General features: G+C 43.0%; 1 protein-coding gene across 2 annotated transcripts in view; it reads left to right on the top strand.

Moving 5' to 3' along the window:
* LOC128447695 (cAMP-specific 3',5'-cyclic phosphodiesterase 4D) overlaps nucleotides 1-17,394 on the top strand; it is an 86,207-nt gene that overhangs the window by 13,483 nt on the left and 55,330 nt on the right. For both annotated transcript variants that reach the window (XM_053429970.1, XM_053429969.1), the window contains exon 3: nucleotides 4,239-4,441. In XM_053429970.1, the coding sequence (XP_053285945.1) occupies nucleotides 4,239-4,441 (203 nt within the window). The remainder of the gene's footprint in view (nucleotides 1-4,238; nucleotides 4,442-17,394) is intronic.

Here is a 17,394-nt window from a genome sequence, read left to right as displayed (position 1 = left end):
GACACAATTGAGGTTTTGACAACACGACAGGCATTTGGGGGGGGGGGCAGTGCTTGATTAATGGAGAAACGTGGGACGGGGATGAGAGGCGGCGGCCCGGTGAGAATCTGCCGTCCCATCTGATCACACGCCGCCCTCACTGCCTCCATCTCATTCTCACTTGCTGCGTGCAGCATGGCGGGAGACCAGCTAGGTGATTTCACAGCCAGCTGCTTCCTCTCTGCTGCTATACGGGATGCAGGAACATATGTCGTTCAGCGGGAAAAAAAATAAATAGTGTGACTCAAACCAAGCAGCTGATCCTGTAAACTAAGTTTAATTGTGCTGTTAGAGATGAAATGTTCTCACTTACAAATGCAGAAGGACAGTAGCAGGCCAGAGCAAGATCAACAGCTGCTTGGGTTAGGGTAAAGGTTAGGGTCAGTGATTGTGTTTGTGATTAGATCTATTTCAAATAATCATCTTTGACATCCCTGTCCAATCCACTAACATGGAGTAGGCAGGGTTTATGACCAATGCTGCAGCCAGCCACCAGGGGACGATCAATATGCTTTGGCTTCGAGGAGATGGTGGTTGAGCTACCATTAGAGGGAGCTAATTGGGGTCCCGTGTCTTGCTCAAGGACTCTGACACACGGAGAAGTAGAGCTGGGGTGTGAACTGCCAACCCTGCAGTTAGTGGATGACAAACACTACCCACCGAGCCACAGCCACCCAGTATGAAAGAATAACTTAGTTACCTCCTGCTCATATATAGTATGTGTCGACCTAAATTATGTTAGATAACCAGGTTACAAATGGTAGAGGCTAACCCTACTCTAGAAAGCTGTTTTTAAAAATAACATAGAAACTCAATTTGTGTAATCAGGGCCGAGGTTCAGAGAAACCGGATTTTCTAGGTTTCAGTAGCTCTCTTCTCCTGTGACAGGACGTCTCCTATACAGATGTGTACATGTAAAAAGTCAAAGACTTCTGACGGGCAGAGCAGCTGATTGTCTGATAGACTCTGTGTAGTTAAAATAATTTCACCCAAATCCAGACTGAGGCTGAAACTAACACGTCTAAGTTTCCACTTCTGAGCACTTGACAATTTTGACAATTAAATTCAGCCACCTTCTTTTTGTGAGGAAAAAAGTGTGATCTCACTGCAGAGTTTGTCCTTTCTATCACACACAGACACACACACACACACACACACACACACACACACACACACACACACACACACACACACACACACACACACTCAGATAATAATGATAAAGTCAAGTAGGTTGGAAGAGGAGAAATGTGAGTACAAACTGGTTGCATGTAAAACCAAGTTTGCATAACCTGATTTCTGAACAGTCTGGTTTCCTGAGTGCATGTGAACATGCTGCGGTAACAGGAAGTGATCTCTCTCTGACTGCGAGTAAACTCATCAACGTCGCTCATCAGCACATGTCACATCACAATAAGGTTTGATGGATCACTGTGTGAGTCCAGCAGATAGAAAGGGCAGGAAACAAGGCCCCATTACACAACGTTTCCCAGTACAAAGAGTTGCTCCGGGAGAATTTAGATGCTAATATGTAAGACTTGCCAACTAACACGGCTGCTTGTAAGGCCTGCATTACCAGTAATAACAGAGATTGGTAGAAGCGGAGCCATATTTCCTCTGTTGATATTCATCCATTATCTGTTCCTCTCGTACTTTTTGCGGGGGCGCTGGAGCCAATCAGCTGACACTGGACGAGAGGAGGGATACAGCCTGGACGGGTCCCCAGTGTCTCACTGGGCCAACATGCAGAAAAACAACTATTCACACTCACATTAATGTTAATATTAAATAAAAAATTAATAAAACTTAAGAACCGAATTACCAAAATAAAAGTAGACTAATTGATATAACTGTGAACAGGCAACAAGTACGACGCTGTATAAAATAGGTCATTGACTTCACTGTCCATTCTATGATTTAAAGATCTTTCCATCTGGGCCCCTTGTGTTCCTGAGAACAAGTCTTGAGCTTTTCTCCAACTGGCTTGATGTCGTTAGTTCTGTCTTGGCCACAACTCAAGGTCTATTTGTTCTGCTGAGCTGAGGCCAGATACATGGGAGATTTGAACACTCAATTCTTGGAGAGTGCAGTTTCATCAGAGAGAGCTGGAGAGGCAGCAGCAGGTCCGCCCGTATGAGCTGGGTTCATAGATTTGATTTGTATCAGGGGAGAGAGTCTGTAAAGGTCTGTTTTTGACTCAGGTATAAATAAAGAACACATTTTACAAACTGCATGTTGGGTCAACGATCCCAAGTTAAGACTTATTTATCATTTGAATTGCACGGGTGAAAGTCGTTCATTTTTACCGAGTGGGAGAAAACAACCAAAGGTGCAATGGGTGAAAAAAACAATCTTTCAGAATCTTTAGATCCACAGGCAGAAAAAGTCGATATACAATAGCAGCGGAGACAAAGCCTGTCTGAGATAACAGATGTGGTGCCGGTAGAGGCCTCCCGGGCGTGTTTGCTTTTTGACACTTGACAGCACCAGTCGGGGAGATGAGAGTTGCTGTTGCAGCTTCTCGGACGTGCAGGTCAATATCCATCAGCTGCCAATGAAGCACGAGGTGTCCGGCTGCTCCCTCAACTCCGCTGAAGCCCAAATTACAAAGAAACGCAAGGTGTTGTCACCTGGTTGAGAGGCCTCGGCCACCACGGACATGGATTTGAGATTTTGGATCTCTTGGCTGCTTCAATGTTTAAGACACTTTTTAAATGGTAAAAGTCGCCTTAGTTATGTTGTTGACACACAAACTCACACAAGTGCGAGGTGGATGTGGCTCAGGAAAGAGGGTTGTCTACTAGCTAGCAGCTTGGTGGTTCGATCCCTGGCATTCTGATGTGTCCTTGGGCAAGAAACTGAACCCCAAACTGCCCTTGACGTCGAAAGGTGCTTTTTAAATACAGGCTATTCACAATTTACACATGTTTGTCTTTCTACAGTTGTGAGGACTCTGATTACCTCTGCCAGGGAAGTTATGTTTTCAGATAAAAATCCACATCTAGTGACTTTAGATGGGGATTCATGAGGGCCCTTTTGGGCATAAGGAGAAGTATGAACTCTACTGAGTGTAGTTGATGAAGTGCATTCCCCAGCACCTTATCCTCATTTTAATTTAACTCCTAATTGCGACATCATCGCTAATCCTGAGCCAAATCTAATTCTAACCCAGACCATTAATACAAGTGTGTTCTCACAACGTCACAATTATGTTTTTAAATCCAAATTGGTTCCTCACAACCATAGAAAAGCATGCACCTATATACACACACACACACACACACACACACACACACACACACACACACACTCAGTTGTTTGTCAACCACACAAAGCTGCTGTCTGTCCACCCCGTCTCTCGGAGCTGCTCCATTAGAAAGCATCAGTGGGTAATAAATGGATTTGCAAGGAGAACATGTAAAAAAAAGCTAATTTATTGCTCAGGGAAGGAGACAAACAAACTACTTACTTAGTGTCAGATGTGAAAAGTGTTTGTGCTGCGCCTACAACACCCAGAGGGCAGATCGGGCAGATGCCACATGTCCCCGGACTAATACACATTGATTCATTTTCAAACTATTCTCTATTTGCCACAGCGGAATCATTTTTTTTACATTCTGTTTGCGTTGGCGGGACAAATATATCATTGAGCTATTCGTAATATATTCATGCTTCAGCAGTGATGTGGTAATTGTAAGCGATTGGATGATATTTCATAATTTCTGCACATTAAAATCTCGTCTGTGATGTTTTATTTATGGATCTTGGAGTAATTTGTGTTGTTATTTACTTTAATTGTCATATGAATCAAATTTGTCACGATCAACAGTATGCTGTAAGATTTACAATTCATATACAGGACATTGTGTCAGGTTGGTTGCAATACAATCAAGAAACACAGCAAATAATCTGAAACGACAATAAAGCTAAATCTTTTCCAAATAGTTTTAATAAAAACAGAAAATTGCAATCTTCAGTATTTTGATACATTGCAGAACGGCTGCATTAAACTGATGGGAGTATTTATAACGTGTATAGAGCACTTGCTTATTTGAAAGTGTTGTGTCCATTCTCGTTCCATTCCATACTCTTTGTTTTAAAGGCTGCAGGCCGCCAATAAAATGTCTTTATGTCTCATACCTTGTTATCACTAAAGTTCTGGATCCTCATGTTCTTCCCCCACGTCTCCTGTTCTGCAGCCTCGGCGGGAATCTCTCCCCGTGATCAACCAGGCCGTGCGGCGGCGTTTCTCCGGCCCGCTGCAGCTGCCTCCATTGCACCGACGACATTCCAGCCAGGAGCACTCATATGACACCCGGCGGCTGTCAGCGGCCCACGGGCTGCCGCTGGAGCGACTGGAGGTGCTGTACAGCAGGGCGTTGGCCAGCCATGATGAACACCGGTCAGTGTCACACATACACGTTTTGTTCTTTTTGCTTTTTTCTGTCTTTGTCCTACTTTCTTTATTTCCTCCTGGGCTCCATGCATATGAGCTCAGGAGGTGCAGAGTGTTTCATGGGGTCCTGTGTGTGTGTGTGTACTGTATGTGCTCTATTGAGTGGTGACAGGAAGCACCCATTTTGAAGCGGCTCTAGAAAAAAATGGGGGGAATCCAGGTGAAAAGGATCTATTGGCGGAAATGAATATAAAATAATCCTGGTGATGCTTTCACAATTTAAATTGTTAGAATTGTTGTTTTTGTTTGTCCCGAGAATGGGTGTTTTATATTTAAATACTTTATATTTACATCTGGAGCAGGTCCTCTGAACGGAGGCCGCCATGTTTTTTACATTCGTCCAAACTGGACAAACTAGGAACCTTTTGAGTTTTTTTGACAACTGAAGGTTTCCACAGGTCCTATTTCATGTTTGGGAGAGGAGGTGAGGGGGTTTTCAACCTGCAACTTTACCACTAGATATCACTAAATTCTACACACTGAACCTTTAACACGGCGGCGTTAGCCTTGACGGAGGTGAAGTCATATGCTTTAAATTCTGCCCATTGAAGTTGATGCAGCATTTCATTAAAAACAAAAGTGTGAACCTCCCTTTGTTTTTGTTGTTGCAATTCATCTGGTTGTTGTTATTCTGGTGTGTGTCTGGTGCAGTCAGCCGGATATTTGGTTGATCAATCAAGTGAGAATCCAATTTGGTCTTGTTTGTGGCCACAGAATCCCTCATTCTTTCTTTCTTTCTTAATTTTCTTTCTTTCTTTCTGCATTTCCTTTCTGTCTCCCTCTCCCTCTCCATTAGCTCTGACTCTCTTGCTTGCTTCAGGTGGTCACTGGGGAAACTGCTTCTATCAGATCAGCTGAAACTTCCGGGGTTACAATGAGGGCATGAGCTCTACAATCTCACACACACACAAACAAACACACACACACACACACACACACACACACACACACACACACACACACACACACACACACACACACACACAGAAGGGGGGTTTGGTGGTTCCAGGTGATAATGAAAACCGACTCCCGTTTAAAAAATACCTGGTAATTGCAGCAATAGGACCTGTCACTGTCAGGTCAAAAGTGTGTGTGTGTTTGTGTGTCTGACTGTGTGTGTGTATGCCTATCTCTTTGTTGTATACATGGCTGCATCTCTTATTCCTTTTTAACACATGTCTATGCTTTAGAAACATTGTGTGTGTGTTGACCAGACAATAATGATCGCGGGGGTGCATTCTAATAATAATGATGTATATTGTTTGGGGGGGGGGGGGGGATAAACAGCTTGTTAGCTAATGTTATGGCCCAGATTTTTCTGTCAGGCTGATAAACACAAGCAGGTTTGGTGACGCAAGGTAACTTGCAGGAGGCTGTGTTGCTTTCCTGTCACACGAAAGAAGCACAACTTCATGAATGTGACTTTTGCGAGGTGGAATGCTCATCATCACGTGCAACATGTGTGTCCTGCAGCAGCTTGTTCATCAGTTAGGCATAAATATGATATATTTATTGTTTGTCTTCGGTTCACTCATGGATGAGAAACTCATGGATCATAGTGTCTGTTTGAAGTGAATCAGTTCTTACTGGAAAACCAAATTAAATAACTATAACAAGTCATAAACTGATGAAAGAGACTCAAAACAAACACAGGGAGACTGAAAATGAGCTCAGAATACTTCAAATGGCTCAAAGAAGCTCACAGTTCACATATCAGATGCCTGAAGCTGCAGGGAATGTGGGATTTTGACCAGATGGTAGATGTCATAAATATTAAGTAATGCCATGCTATGATGCCAGAGTAAAGATAGTAAAAACAGCTATTCATTATTTACAGGATATCGCTTAACCTTTCTGGGTAATGGGTCACATCCAGAAGCACTCAAAGGGACCTGGGGGCCCCAAAGCAAAAGGGACCACAGACCACATCACACACGATAGAGACATTCTAGTCTTCAACCAAGCCTTGTTTAGCTTTTGGCAGAGAGCTAGTGGTATGTGGTCTGGCTAGGGGGGTTTTCAACCATGTTGTTGCAGACTCCTGTACATAGGTGAGCATAGAATTTAAGTGGGTTCTCACAAAATTTTGGTGACTGGGGATTAGCCGTTTTTATTGGCCCCCTCTCGCTTTGGGGCCCCTGTTGCTACGGCTCTGTTCACACCTGTATACAGGAAATTTGGAGACTTTGGATTGCATGTCTCTGTGAGGAACCCGGAGAAACTCCACACACTCATGAGGAGAACATCCACACACAACAGCCAAGTGAAAAACATTATTATTATTATTTAGATTTGGTTGTCAGTTTGGCATTAGACAGAGACAGATGGAGGAAGCATGGGAACAGTCGAGGGTGAAGACGGAGAGAGAGAGAGAGAGAGACAGAGAGGGATGAGACAGAGAGCAGTTAGAGGAGGGATGCAAAGAGGAGGGATGAGACAGAGAGAGAGAGGGAGGGAGGTGTGACTGAGAGAGGGATGAGACAGAGAGAGGGAGGTGTGACTGAGAGAGAGGCAGACAGGGGCTTCAGCACTCCGGCTCGTGGACAGCAGCGCAGCACCATGCCGCTCTCTGTGCGCCATTACGCAGCGTGAAGCGCACGGTCTCCTCCTCTGGTCGCTGTGCACGCGTCTCTCCCGCGTCTTCCTTTCACCGCTTCGATTCACACCAAACAACTTAAGACCAAGAAAGTAGAAAATGGAGTGTACCACGCTGAGCCGAGAAGGAGCGGGACTCGCGAAGCCGCCCAAACATCTGTGGCGACAGCCCCGGACTCACATACGGATCAAACAGCGCTTCAACTCGGACAACGAGCGCTACCTGTGCCGCAACCGGACCCTGGAGAAGCTGCGACCCGGGCTGAAGAAACCCCGCATGTCCTGGCCCTTCTCCCTGAAACGGTAACACCTGCCCCGTCACAAGAGTCTGAGCTGACCGCAGGGTCAATCGGCTTCATCGGTCACATTTCAGTGTGGAGGGAAAAGTTTATAACGGACTTATCTGATATTAATTGATATCAGCTAATTAATTGATGACTTTATGATGTACAAGCCTATTCCACAATTTATTATGATATAATTACACGTTATAAATATACATTTTTATAATTAAGTTAGACTGGTATGAACGTTTACATATGTCAAGGCTGATAAGGCAGTAAAGATAGAACAGTTTAAAATAAAAAGTCTGTGTTATTAAAATTAATAAACATACAGTAACATTATAAACACCACAGCAGTGCTTTTATTTAGGGCTTTTAAAAAGTGGTTTTAAAACTATAATTTACTACAAACTCTGCAAATTCCTTCCGACTGGACCCTTGAAATAGACGAGACCAACTTTCATGTAGCTAATAAACTACCAACTCCGCCCTGTTTTTCTGAAATGGATCCCCGGACATGCAGCAGATTGTGTACACTAATGGTTTTTTAATGAAACATAATGAAGAATACATGTCATGACAGATAGGACCCAGAAGCTTTTGATGAATCGTTTTTTTTCAAGGCATATTTATAAAAGGTGTTGATTACTGTTTGATGGTAAACCCCCTCCTCACATCATTCCCCTTAAATATTGCTTTAAGAAGCATCCTAGTCAAATCAAATATATTCTCATCATCACAAAGACTACACTGTGTTTTTCAGTTGTTGGATAGCTGGGGATGCTTTGTTCATAATTTCCACAACGTTTGTCTGACGTGTGTCTGCAGAAACATGTTTGTGTGTTTACAAACCCTTCAAACTGAGCTGGGTGTGTTTGAGGAGGGCTCGTCGTGCGTCGCTGAGTCTCCGCGGAGCTCGTGGTGTCGATCAGCCCCGGATTCCCAGTGAGCCGCTTGGCGTCTGTCATCCTCGCCAGTCCGCCCCTGCTCCAATTAACCCTCAGTGCACTCTGAGAAGCAGCGAGACAATGGCTGCTGGTGCCAATGTCTATCACTTGCACCCATGAACCTGTTTCCTTAGGGAACATTCTCATCACGTGTTGTGTCAACATGGCAGAAGGCTTCGGTTCACTTGACCTGCTCTGTGTTTGCTTCTTGGAAAATGAGTCCATTTGCATGCAGGTTATGTTCAGTTCAGAAAACATGCACTTACTGAATTTGCTTTGAATTGTTGCGATGAATCAGATTCCCACAAGTATCACAATGAAAGAGGGCTGTTGATTTAATCACGGTGCTGCGCTGGGAAGTTGATTTGGATTCAAAAGCCTGTGAAATAACATTGATTGAGTAAAACACAGGGATTGAGTGGGTGTCTCCTGCTGAGGCGGCCTGTGCCTGGGTCATACGCCGGTGAGGGATGATAGTGGAGGAGGTGGGAGCGATGTTTAGCTTACAATGAAACACCCTGAGCACCTCCTCCATCAGGCTGATGAAGAGCTCTGGCCTCCCTCTGTTTCACTTTGTCATCTGCTACTCTTTTCTCTACCTCAATGAATCGGGGGAGAAATTCAGGGCCGATGTTTGTGTCTCACCTCCTTTGTTTGTTATTTGTCGAAACAGCTGTGGTCTGAGATTGCTGTTTGCGTTTAACATTTGGTAGAGAGAGGTAGGGAAATAAGTTAAAGAGCAAGAACAGGAGAGAGATGAGTCATGAACCTTCATTTTATCACTGTGGATTTAATGAAAACTCATTTTGTGGGACATTAAGATCCAGGGTTTATGTGTAGAGATTCAGGGTCTTGTTCCTCTTAACATGAATCGAGGGAAACGCTGCTCTTCCTAATATCGCATCATTATTTTCCAAGACAACATGTTTGGCGACAAACTCTGAGCTTCCACATTTGGTGGACGGTCTAGGAGGATGGAGGAAAATCTCCAATTTAAAACACAATAACCCATGTTTGTGATTGGCTGCAGCCGGGTTTAAACAAGCATGAAAATGTCATTTCAACCCGGCGCCGCAAACGACGCCCGCAGTCAACAGGCTTCGCCACAAATCGACTCCACTTCAGCAGCTCTTGAGACTCTGAGAAATCAATAAAAAAAAACAAAAGCACCGCAGCTCATCTCACCTCAGAGGGTTGAAATAAAAAGATGGGGAGAGAAAACTGTGCTTTAAAGTTAAAGATAAATTGCTTTAGGGCTGATGTCACTACCAGCGATATAAAGAATTCCAGATATTAGCAAAATGTAGGGCTCATTTATCATCAATGTTGGATTAGTATACGTACTCTTGGTTCATTGTGTCCGTATTTGTGCACGTCTTCTGAAAGCTCACAGACAAAACAGACGAAATGGAGCAGTGCCACTGAAAAACATCAATTAACGGTTACATCATTCAAAACAGACAGTTCTCTTGTAATATGTAGAGGCAGCATGAATGAGGTTTAAATGGAGCGGTAGGGTCTCAAATGTAAAGAATAACACAGAATAAACCCAGATTATTCATCATGGGGGGGGCTGTAGCTCAGGTAGGAGAGCATGTCATCCTCAGAAGGTTGTTGGTTCGAACCCAGTCTTCCCCTTCCCGTATGCTGAAGTGTCCTTGGGCAGTGAACCCCAAGTTTCCCCGGACAGCTCTGCCATTCACATATAGGCACCTTATGAATGTGTGTGAATTGATGAAAGACAAAACTGTATGTTCAAGAGAAGACAAAGAGAATAATGATTCACTATTCCCTGTTAACAGTGACAGTTTAAAATGAATTATATGCAAGTGATCATGATTGGGAGCGAGCTATTCCTTTGGGTCAGGTTCACCCTGAAATAATTAGGACCGACATACAAGGATGATTCAATAAAAAAAATGGAAATCTGATTACTTTAGATGTCGCATTTCATACATAAATGCATGAAACTCATATATAATGTAAGAGAAGCATGAACATGGAATGACAGAATCTGGCAGTGTGCTTGTGCGTGTGTGTGTGTGTGTGTGTGTGTGTGTGTGTGTGTGTGTCTGTCTGTCTGTTACTATGTGTCTGTGTGTGTGTGTGTGTGTGTGTAAGCATGTGTCATTGTGTGTGTGAAAACAAATTACAGATAGACATACAAATAAGAATGGACGGCCCGGAGTCTCTGACATCAGCCTCCTCCGAGTGGCACGGGCCTGAAAATAACTCCACCGAGGTTTTCCTTCACACTCAGTTTCATCTTCCTACTTTGACCACGTCCCGTCAGTCCTCTCCTGAGTCAGTATCTTCCAGCGTGAGTCCACATCGACGACATCGGCTTCAGATGATGATGACTGTATGGGAAATGAAAAGCGGTTGAGCTGTAGGTAGGAGTAAGAGCAGTGATTCATTCGGCTTCATGGCCACCAACAGCAACACCGCCGTGTTTATTCTCCTCTGAATACGGCTGTAATTTATTTATTTCTGTCTGATTGCTCACAGTGCTGTAGATCTCCCTCAATACAGGTGGGCTGAACATGAACAGAACCCAGACTTAATCAGAAATGGCCATGATTTCTCCCACTGCCTCTTAAGTTTCAAAGTAAAATCACAGTTTAAAAATAGATTTCTTTAAATGAGTCAGTACATCACATAAGAAATTACTCTGTTTGTTTCTATCATTTCTAACTTTAAGACTAGTTCATGATTTGCTCGATGAAACTCGTCCAGAGTCTCGACTTAACAATAACGAGGAGTTTCCCCTTTTCTTTATTTTCTTTAATGGTGAAATATGATTATTCTCTTGCTGTTAGGATCTGTAGAGTTCATACGTTCCCAGTGGCTGCTGCTGCTGCTGCTGCTGAGAAAGGAGTCAACTTGTGGTCAACTTGAAACTGACGGGTCGCTTCGAATAGCACTTGTTACTCCGAGGTCGGTGAAAGATTACCCCTGTTGCTATGGAGCCCATCTGTTTTTCAGCGATAATGGCATAAAGGGATCCCTACTGGGTTATTGGAGGAGGAGGAGGAGGGGGAGGAGGAGGGGGAGGAGGAGGAGGAGGAGGAGGAGGAGGAGGAAGCACTCGAGAAAGAAAAATGAACGTAATCAAACATGAAGAAAAGAAACAAAAACAAGTCTGGACGGACGAGCAGTTTGCTGAAGGATGATCAGTGGAAGCTAATGCAGTGGTTTTTAATACAAAGAGCAGCATGAGCTGACCTGCAGGTGTGTGGCTGCTGCTTCGATCAAGTTTCATCCGTGGATTCGACCCCGCTGCAGAGGAGATGATTGCACAGCAAAATTAAAGGCTGCTGATGTTTTCTGTCTTTTTTAATTCCCGCGGGTTTCACGCTCAGACAAAGGGGGAAAGATCAAGGATGCCCCCCCCCCCCCTCCCTTTCTTTATCTTTGCAATATAGGGCATTATTAAAACATTTCCCCTACAAATAATTGATGGATCATGATGAAAAAATCTAGGCACATTTAGGGAACTGATAACTACGAGCGTGTGATTGACTTTCAGGGACTGTTGGGCGAGGAGATCGCTCTAGGGTGCCCTTATAGTTTCTATAATGTTTGTTAACTGTTCTCCAGTAAATAATTCGCCCGTAAAAATAAAGATAATCTACCAAAAGACTAGAAACTAGAAAAAAACCTAGAACCATTACAAAGCTAATTATTGCTCTTTTAACTCATGTATTTAGATAATTTCTTGTTTCAAGAACCTCATTACGCTTTATATGTCTCTAATCAAATTGCTGGTTAAGAAACTAGTACGGTGAGTTTTAAAGAATTAAAAGTAGAAGCGAGTGTATTGGAGCTGCATGTGGCTTTCCCCTTCTTTCCTATTTAACTTGTTGAATCAGTTGTATACTTCTCCTGCAGTAGAGCCAGTGCTTTTACACACATGGCACTCAATCATGACCCGATCAATGGTTTTATAGTCATCCGTAGAGTCTAATCCGTCAGGTACTCCCTTTGGAGAGTTCTGGAGAATTGTAAAAGGTGAGGATGAGCATTCACTCTGGTGGCGGCATTGATTTATTATCATGGCAGTTTATTGAAAAGCTGACGGTGGAAACACGAAGCAGCTTGTACTCTCCTCCGCGCTGTCAGCCGCACACGATCACCGCGGTCCAGGGAGACACCTTCGCTCTCTGAGTTTGTTTGTCATCGTGTCTGGAGGCCGCTAAGAGCAAGTCGGTCACAGGAGACTGTTCAGACACATGACAGCTCGGAACCGAGATAAACAAAACTCTGAGCACTCTCGCTGTAGTAGCAGTTAGCTTCATCCATCCATCATTCATCCATCCATCCATCCAAACAAATACATAACAGATCCACGCAGTACATACAGTATATGCACAATTCTGTCAGTTATATTGGGAGAATCAAAACCAATGGACTGCTACATTGGAAAAATCACTCTGAAGGATTTCTCATCTTCATGTAGCAATGAAGTGTGATTGATGACACAAATGTGACTCATCTTAAAAGTAGTCACAATGGAAAATGTAATCGTCCATTCAGCTTCCTCAGACAGACTGCATCTGTCTTTGCCGACAGCCGAGCAACACAATCAAAATTGAAATCAGATGTGCTTTATTTATTTTACAACTGAGAAGCTCAACTTACTGGGAAGCACTGTAGTCTGAATGTTTAAAAATCTCCTTCTTCCTTTCTTCCTCAATATATTCATGTTCTTCCAACTTCGTATTTAAACCCACAAACAAAGGTTTTCACTGGAGCAACAAGTTACATTGGGAGAAGCAATTGCATATGGCTTTGTGTGTTGTGTGTCAATTCGCAAACTTAGATACTCACGCCCTCTATTTTCAATAGATAACTGAGTTCAACAACTGACAGAAACTGCAGACCCGTGACTCTAAAGGGAAGTTTCCATGATGTATCTTGATGACCTCATCTTTATCTTTGCACTGATGTAAAAACAACACTTTCAGGTCTTTAGGGTAGTTGAATCCCGTAGTTGTTTTCTATGTGAACAGCAGCAGGTGCAGTATCAGCCTGCTCAGAGGTACCAAGCAGTTATGATATGAATGTGACATCATTTTTCAATACTGGGGAAAAAAACATAAATTACAAGGTCAATTAAACATAATTTTTCACTTCGTAAATATGACACTTGACATTATGTCATGGTAGTTTTGCGGATAAATCAACTATGGCTAAGAAAGAATTCAGCTGTTATTGATTCTTTTCATCTTACTTTTAAAATAGGCATATTTCCCTAAATCTAGAACTTTTTCTAAAAAAAATTCCCCTGAGTTTGTTTAATTCACAGAGCTCAGACTTTTTGGGGGGACTTTCAACCCTTCTACCAAGATTTCATAATAATTATGATCAATAGTGAATATGCAGCCATTTCCTTCTCTATAATTTATTATAGGTTAGTTGGTTTGTTGGTTGATTAATTGGTTGGTTCGTTAATTGGGTGGTTGATTGTCTCCTGGTTGGTTCATTGGTTGATTTGATGGTTGGTTGGTTAATTGGTTGGACAATTAAATCCTCTATGTTATCAGGCAACTCCCTATTTCTTTACAAATTTACCATAAGACCTAGACAATCATGTGTATGAAGGCTCGGCCTTGTCGGAGGTTTGGGCCTTTCTAATTTAATTTAATGAGGAAGAACTTTGAGTCGGACAGAAACTACATTTTCAAACAGTTTGCTTGATTCTCCACACTGAGCTTTGTTATAAAGACACATCCATCTATAATAGAAGTTCTTTGCCTTCTTGCTCTTTGCATTTGCCTACAGCTGGTAGACAGAGACATGTAGGATTGACAGTGTTTACTCATTTCCCCGGTAAACCCGACGGCTGTGGCAAAAAAAATCAAGTCAAGCCTTTCTTGGAAGCTTCTGTTGCTGCTCGCTTGATGGATTTGTTTGTTGATTTTACTGAGGATGTGATGCTTAATGGTGCTCTGATGGTCTGTTCTTTTTTTCATACAATGAATCCCTGCCTCTCCTGAACAATTAATGACTCTCTCTCTCTCTCTCTCTCTCTCTCTCTCTCTCTCTCTCTCTCTCTCTCTCTCTCTCTCTCTCTCTCTCGGTCTCTCTGAAAAACTTCAATTTATTATCTGCACACGAGTCGTATTATTATTCCGCGGATGCTGCTCACTCTGACTCCAGCCTTTCAATAATAACGTCTGAAGCAAAGAATAGAAAATATATGTTATGTTATGTTATATACTTGTGTAACATTACTATGTTTCCAACAATGTTCTAACACAGAGAAACTCCCAACTTTTATCCAATGTGATGGGACATTTCATTTTGGTCACCATTTAATTACATCATTGATTCCGGGGCAAGCGACCCACGGGGTAAGAAACAAACACTACTAGCTAGTTAGACAGTTATTCAGTCTTTTCCTTCATCTGCTTGTATTGGTTACTCGTAAATAAAAAAACTAAAAAAACTTAGGTACATTATCTCCTCCGCCATAGTCGCGTCTGCTAGATTAACATCGTCAATTGTGGTGGAGACAACAACTCCCATGATCCCATGCTGCTTCTCACGGTCAAACAAAAGTAAAATAGTAAAATAGATAGTTTTGCGGATAGTTTTGTTTTAATTCAATACAAAATATCAATGTCTGGAGCTTTAAAAACACATTCAAATTTTTAATTTACCCTTGACCTTGTAAGAATACTCAAAAGTGCTCTTACTTTTCTTTTTCTGTAGCTCACACAGTAAAGTGTCCTCATTCATAGTTTGAAAGTGATTGTTCCCCTATGATGGGACATTTTGCATAATTCATGGATAATAGCTCTCTAATAGCCGGACCGGACAGACAGGGGCTGGTAGGAATGAAAATGAGCATCATTTTAATCTTTGTAGTATGGAAGTCACGATGGAAGACAAATGCAGAAAGAGTGTGAGGATTTTTTGGCTTTTTAAAATGTTGCCTTGTATCTCACCGCTAACACAGTTTCTAAATCTGTGACAGATTTAGAAACTGTTCTTTTTTTTTCCAGCACATAGACTGACCCTTCACCCTCACTTATACTACACAGCTACTAATGATCCCCTGGTCGAATGCTTTCCAGCCTAAAACAGTTTATTAGCAACACCATGAATGCCAGAAAAACAGGAAATGAAAAATGATAATGAGTCACCAGACTGAGATGAGACATAGTCTCTTTGTGTTATCTCTCCTGTGGCGTCCCACTCACGACAGGAAAGCAATCTGTATCTAGAACCCGTTCATTGTTATCATCAGCCAGCCCGATCTCCTCAGTGAGGGTCACTGTGAGCTTTTTATACACCAGAGGACACGCGTGTTCATTATTATGAATTCTCCGGTCTTTGTCTGGCATTGTCCTCAAAATGAAGGTGCTCCCCGTCTTCTGCACTGCGCAGTCTGCTGTGTCTAAATAAAAAGTTTAATTCAAAGGATTTGGGGTCATTAAAAAAAGTATTTAAAAGTGCCTTTTCATGAGCTGTCCAGATAATTTGGTCTATTCATTTTCCAGAGTTTGCCTTTATTACATAAATTATATGTCGCGAACGCAACATGATATTTTCCAAGTCAGACACGTTCCCAACAGCAGGTTGTTATCAACACATCCACTCGCTCACACGGATATTTTCCTGCTGTATTGTCACTTTTTCCGAACATTTGACAAGGGGACAAGGGAAAGTTCCCGGAAATGTCTTCAGCAACTTGATCTGACAATTCATTTTCAGGAAATATTTCTGTTACCTGAGTGCATGTCTGAAAGTAGCTCGAGTCTAGAGGGGACACATTTGTGAGTCTTTCTGGAACCTTCGGTGACAGAGAGCCACTGGGAGGCTTTCGGAAGGCGATGCCTCTCAACCTCACGGTCAAATCTAAAGTCTGTTTAGCCCCTTTCTTCTACAGCAGTGTTTGTTGTGGGGTGACGGACCGTGTGTGTCTGAGCAGCAAGCAATCACAAAAACAAATAGGCTTTCTGATCCATCTGGCAGCAGCGCAGCAGCAGCCCCGTGATTGAGCACTACAGGAGATGAGTAAAGCACTTCTCATCCATATGAGTACACTGCCCACTGACTCAGTCCAGATACAAAGGATCAGAGAGATGAATGTGGTTCCTCGTGATGAACAATATCAAAAACAATACACACGGAAGAGAATAGAGACGTGAATCCCTGCCCTCGCCTCGACCTGATCCTAATCCTGTTAGAGTGGGATTTCACATGTTTGGCTGCAGCTTTAAGTGGAACAATAGAGAGGAAATTATACTTTGCCCTTTTCCATATTTGTTATCTGTTCAGACTGCAGCGAGCTCTCACCTGAGCCCAAACCCAGCAGTTTCAACACTCCACAGTTTCCATGCTCATCGCTACCAATCAGATTTCAGGGGGAACTTGATCTTATTTTTAAAGCAATGATCCCTGAAGATCAGATCTGTCATCTGCTCCCTGACGCTCCCGTAAATACACAAAGCAGCAGAACGAAATGCATCATGGTAATATGCTATAAAGATGACTCATAGGTAATCACCTCCTCAAACTGCTCAGACATCCTTTGACCCTAGAATGAAAGTGACTCTATGAATAAGAAATAAATAGTTAATGGTTGTTATACAGTCTACATGTAGAGAAAATGTGCACAAAAAGATTAAAAGCCACCTGTGCGCTGACACATCTGGTGTCGTGATGCTTTGAAATGGAGCCGGTTCAGAGACACTGTGCCACCTCACCTGCTGACCGATGGCTGGCTCCCCCCCCCCCCCCCCGTCCCCGTCGCCACCTCACACATAAACTCTAGACCTGTAATATCTGTAATTGCTTTAGCTTGACCGTTAATATCAGAGGCCGGGGCAACAGATGCGTTCCCAGAGCAAACAGAGGGCGTGGGGCCTAATGACTCGGATGAATCACGTCCGTGCACATCTGTCGCCGTGTTGAGTCAAGAGGAATCTCCATGCTAATTAATCAGACCAGCGCCGAGAGGCATTTATCTCCCTGCTTGAGGAGGGCGGCTCGGACGTCTAGCAGGGGCGGCCGTCTCCCTGTCGCTGCTGTGAACCTGTCTGTGTCGCAGCATGTTAATTAT

This window comes from Pleuronectes platessa, chromosome 9 (genome assembly GCF_947347685.1).
Source record: "Pleuronectes platessa chromosome 9, fPlePla1.1, whole genome shotgun sequence".
In the NCBI taxonomy this organism is placed as follows: Eukaryota; Metazoa; Chordata; class Actinopteri; order Pleuronectiformes; family Pleuronectidae; genus Pleuronectes; species Pleuronectes platessa.
The sequence above is the reverse complement of the archived record's forward strand: the minus strand, read 5'-3'. Positions and strand labels throughout refer to the sequence as shown.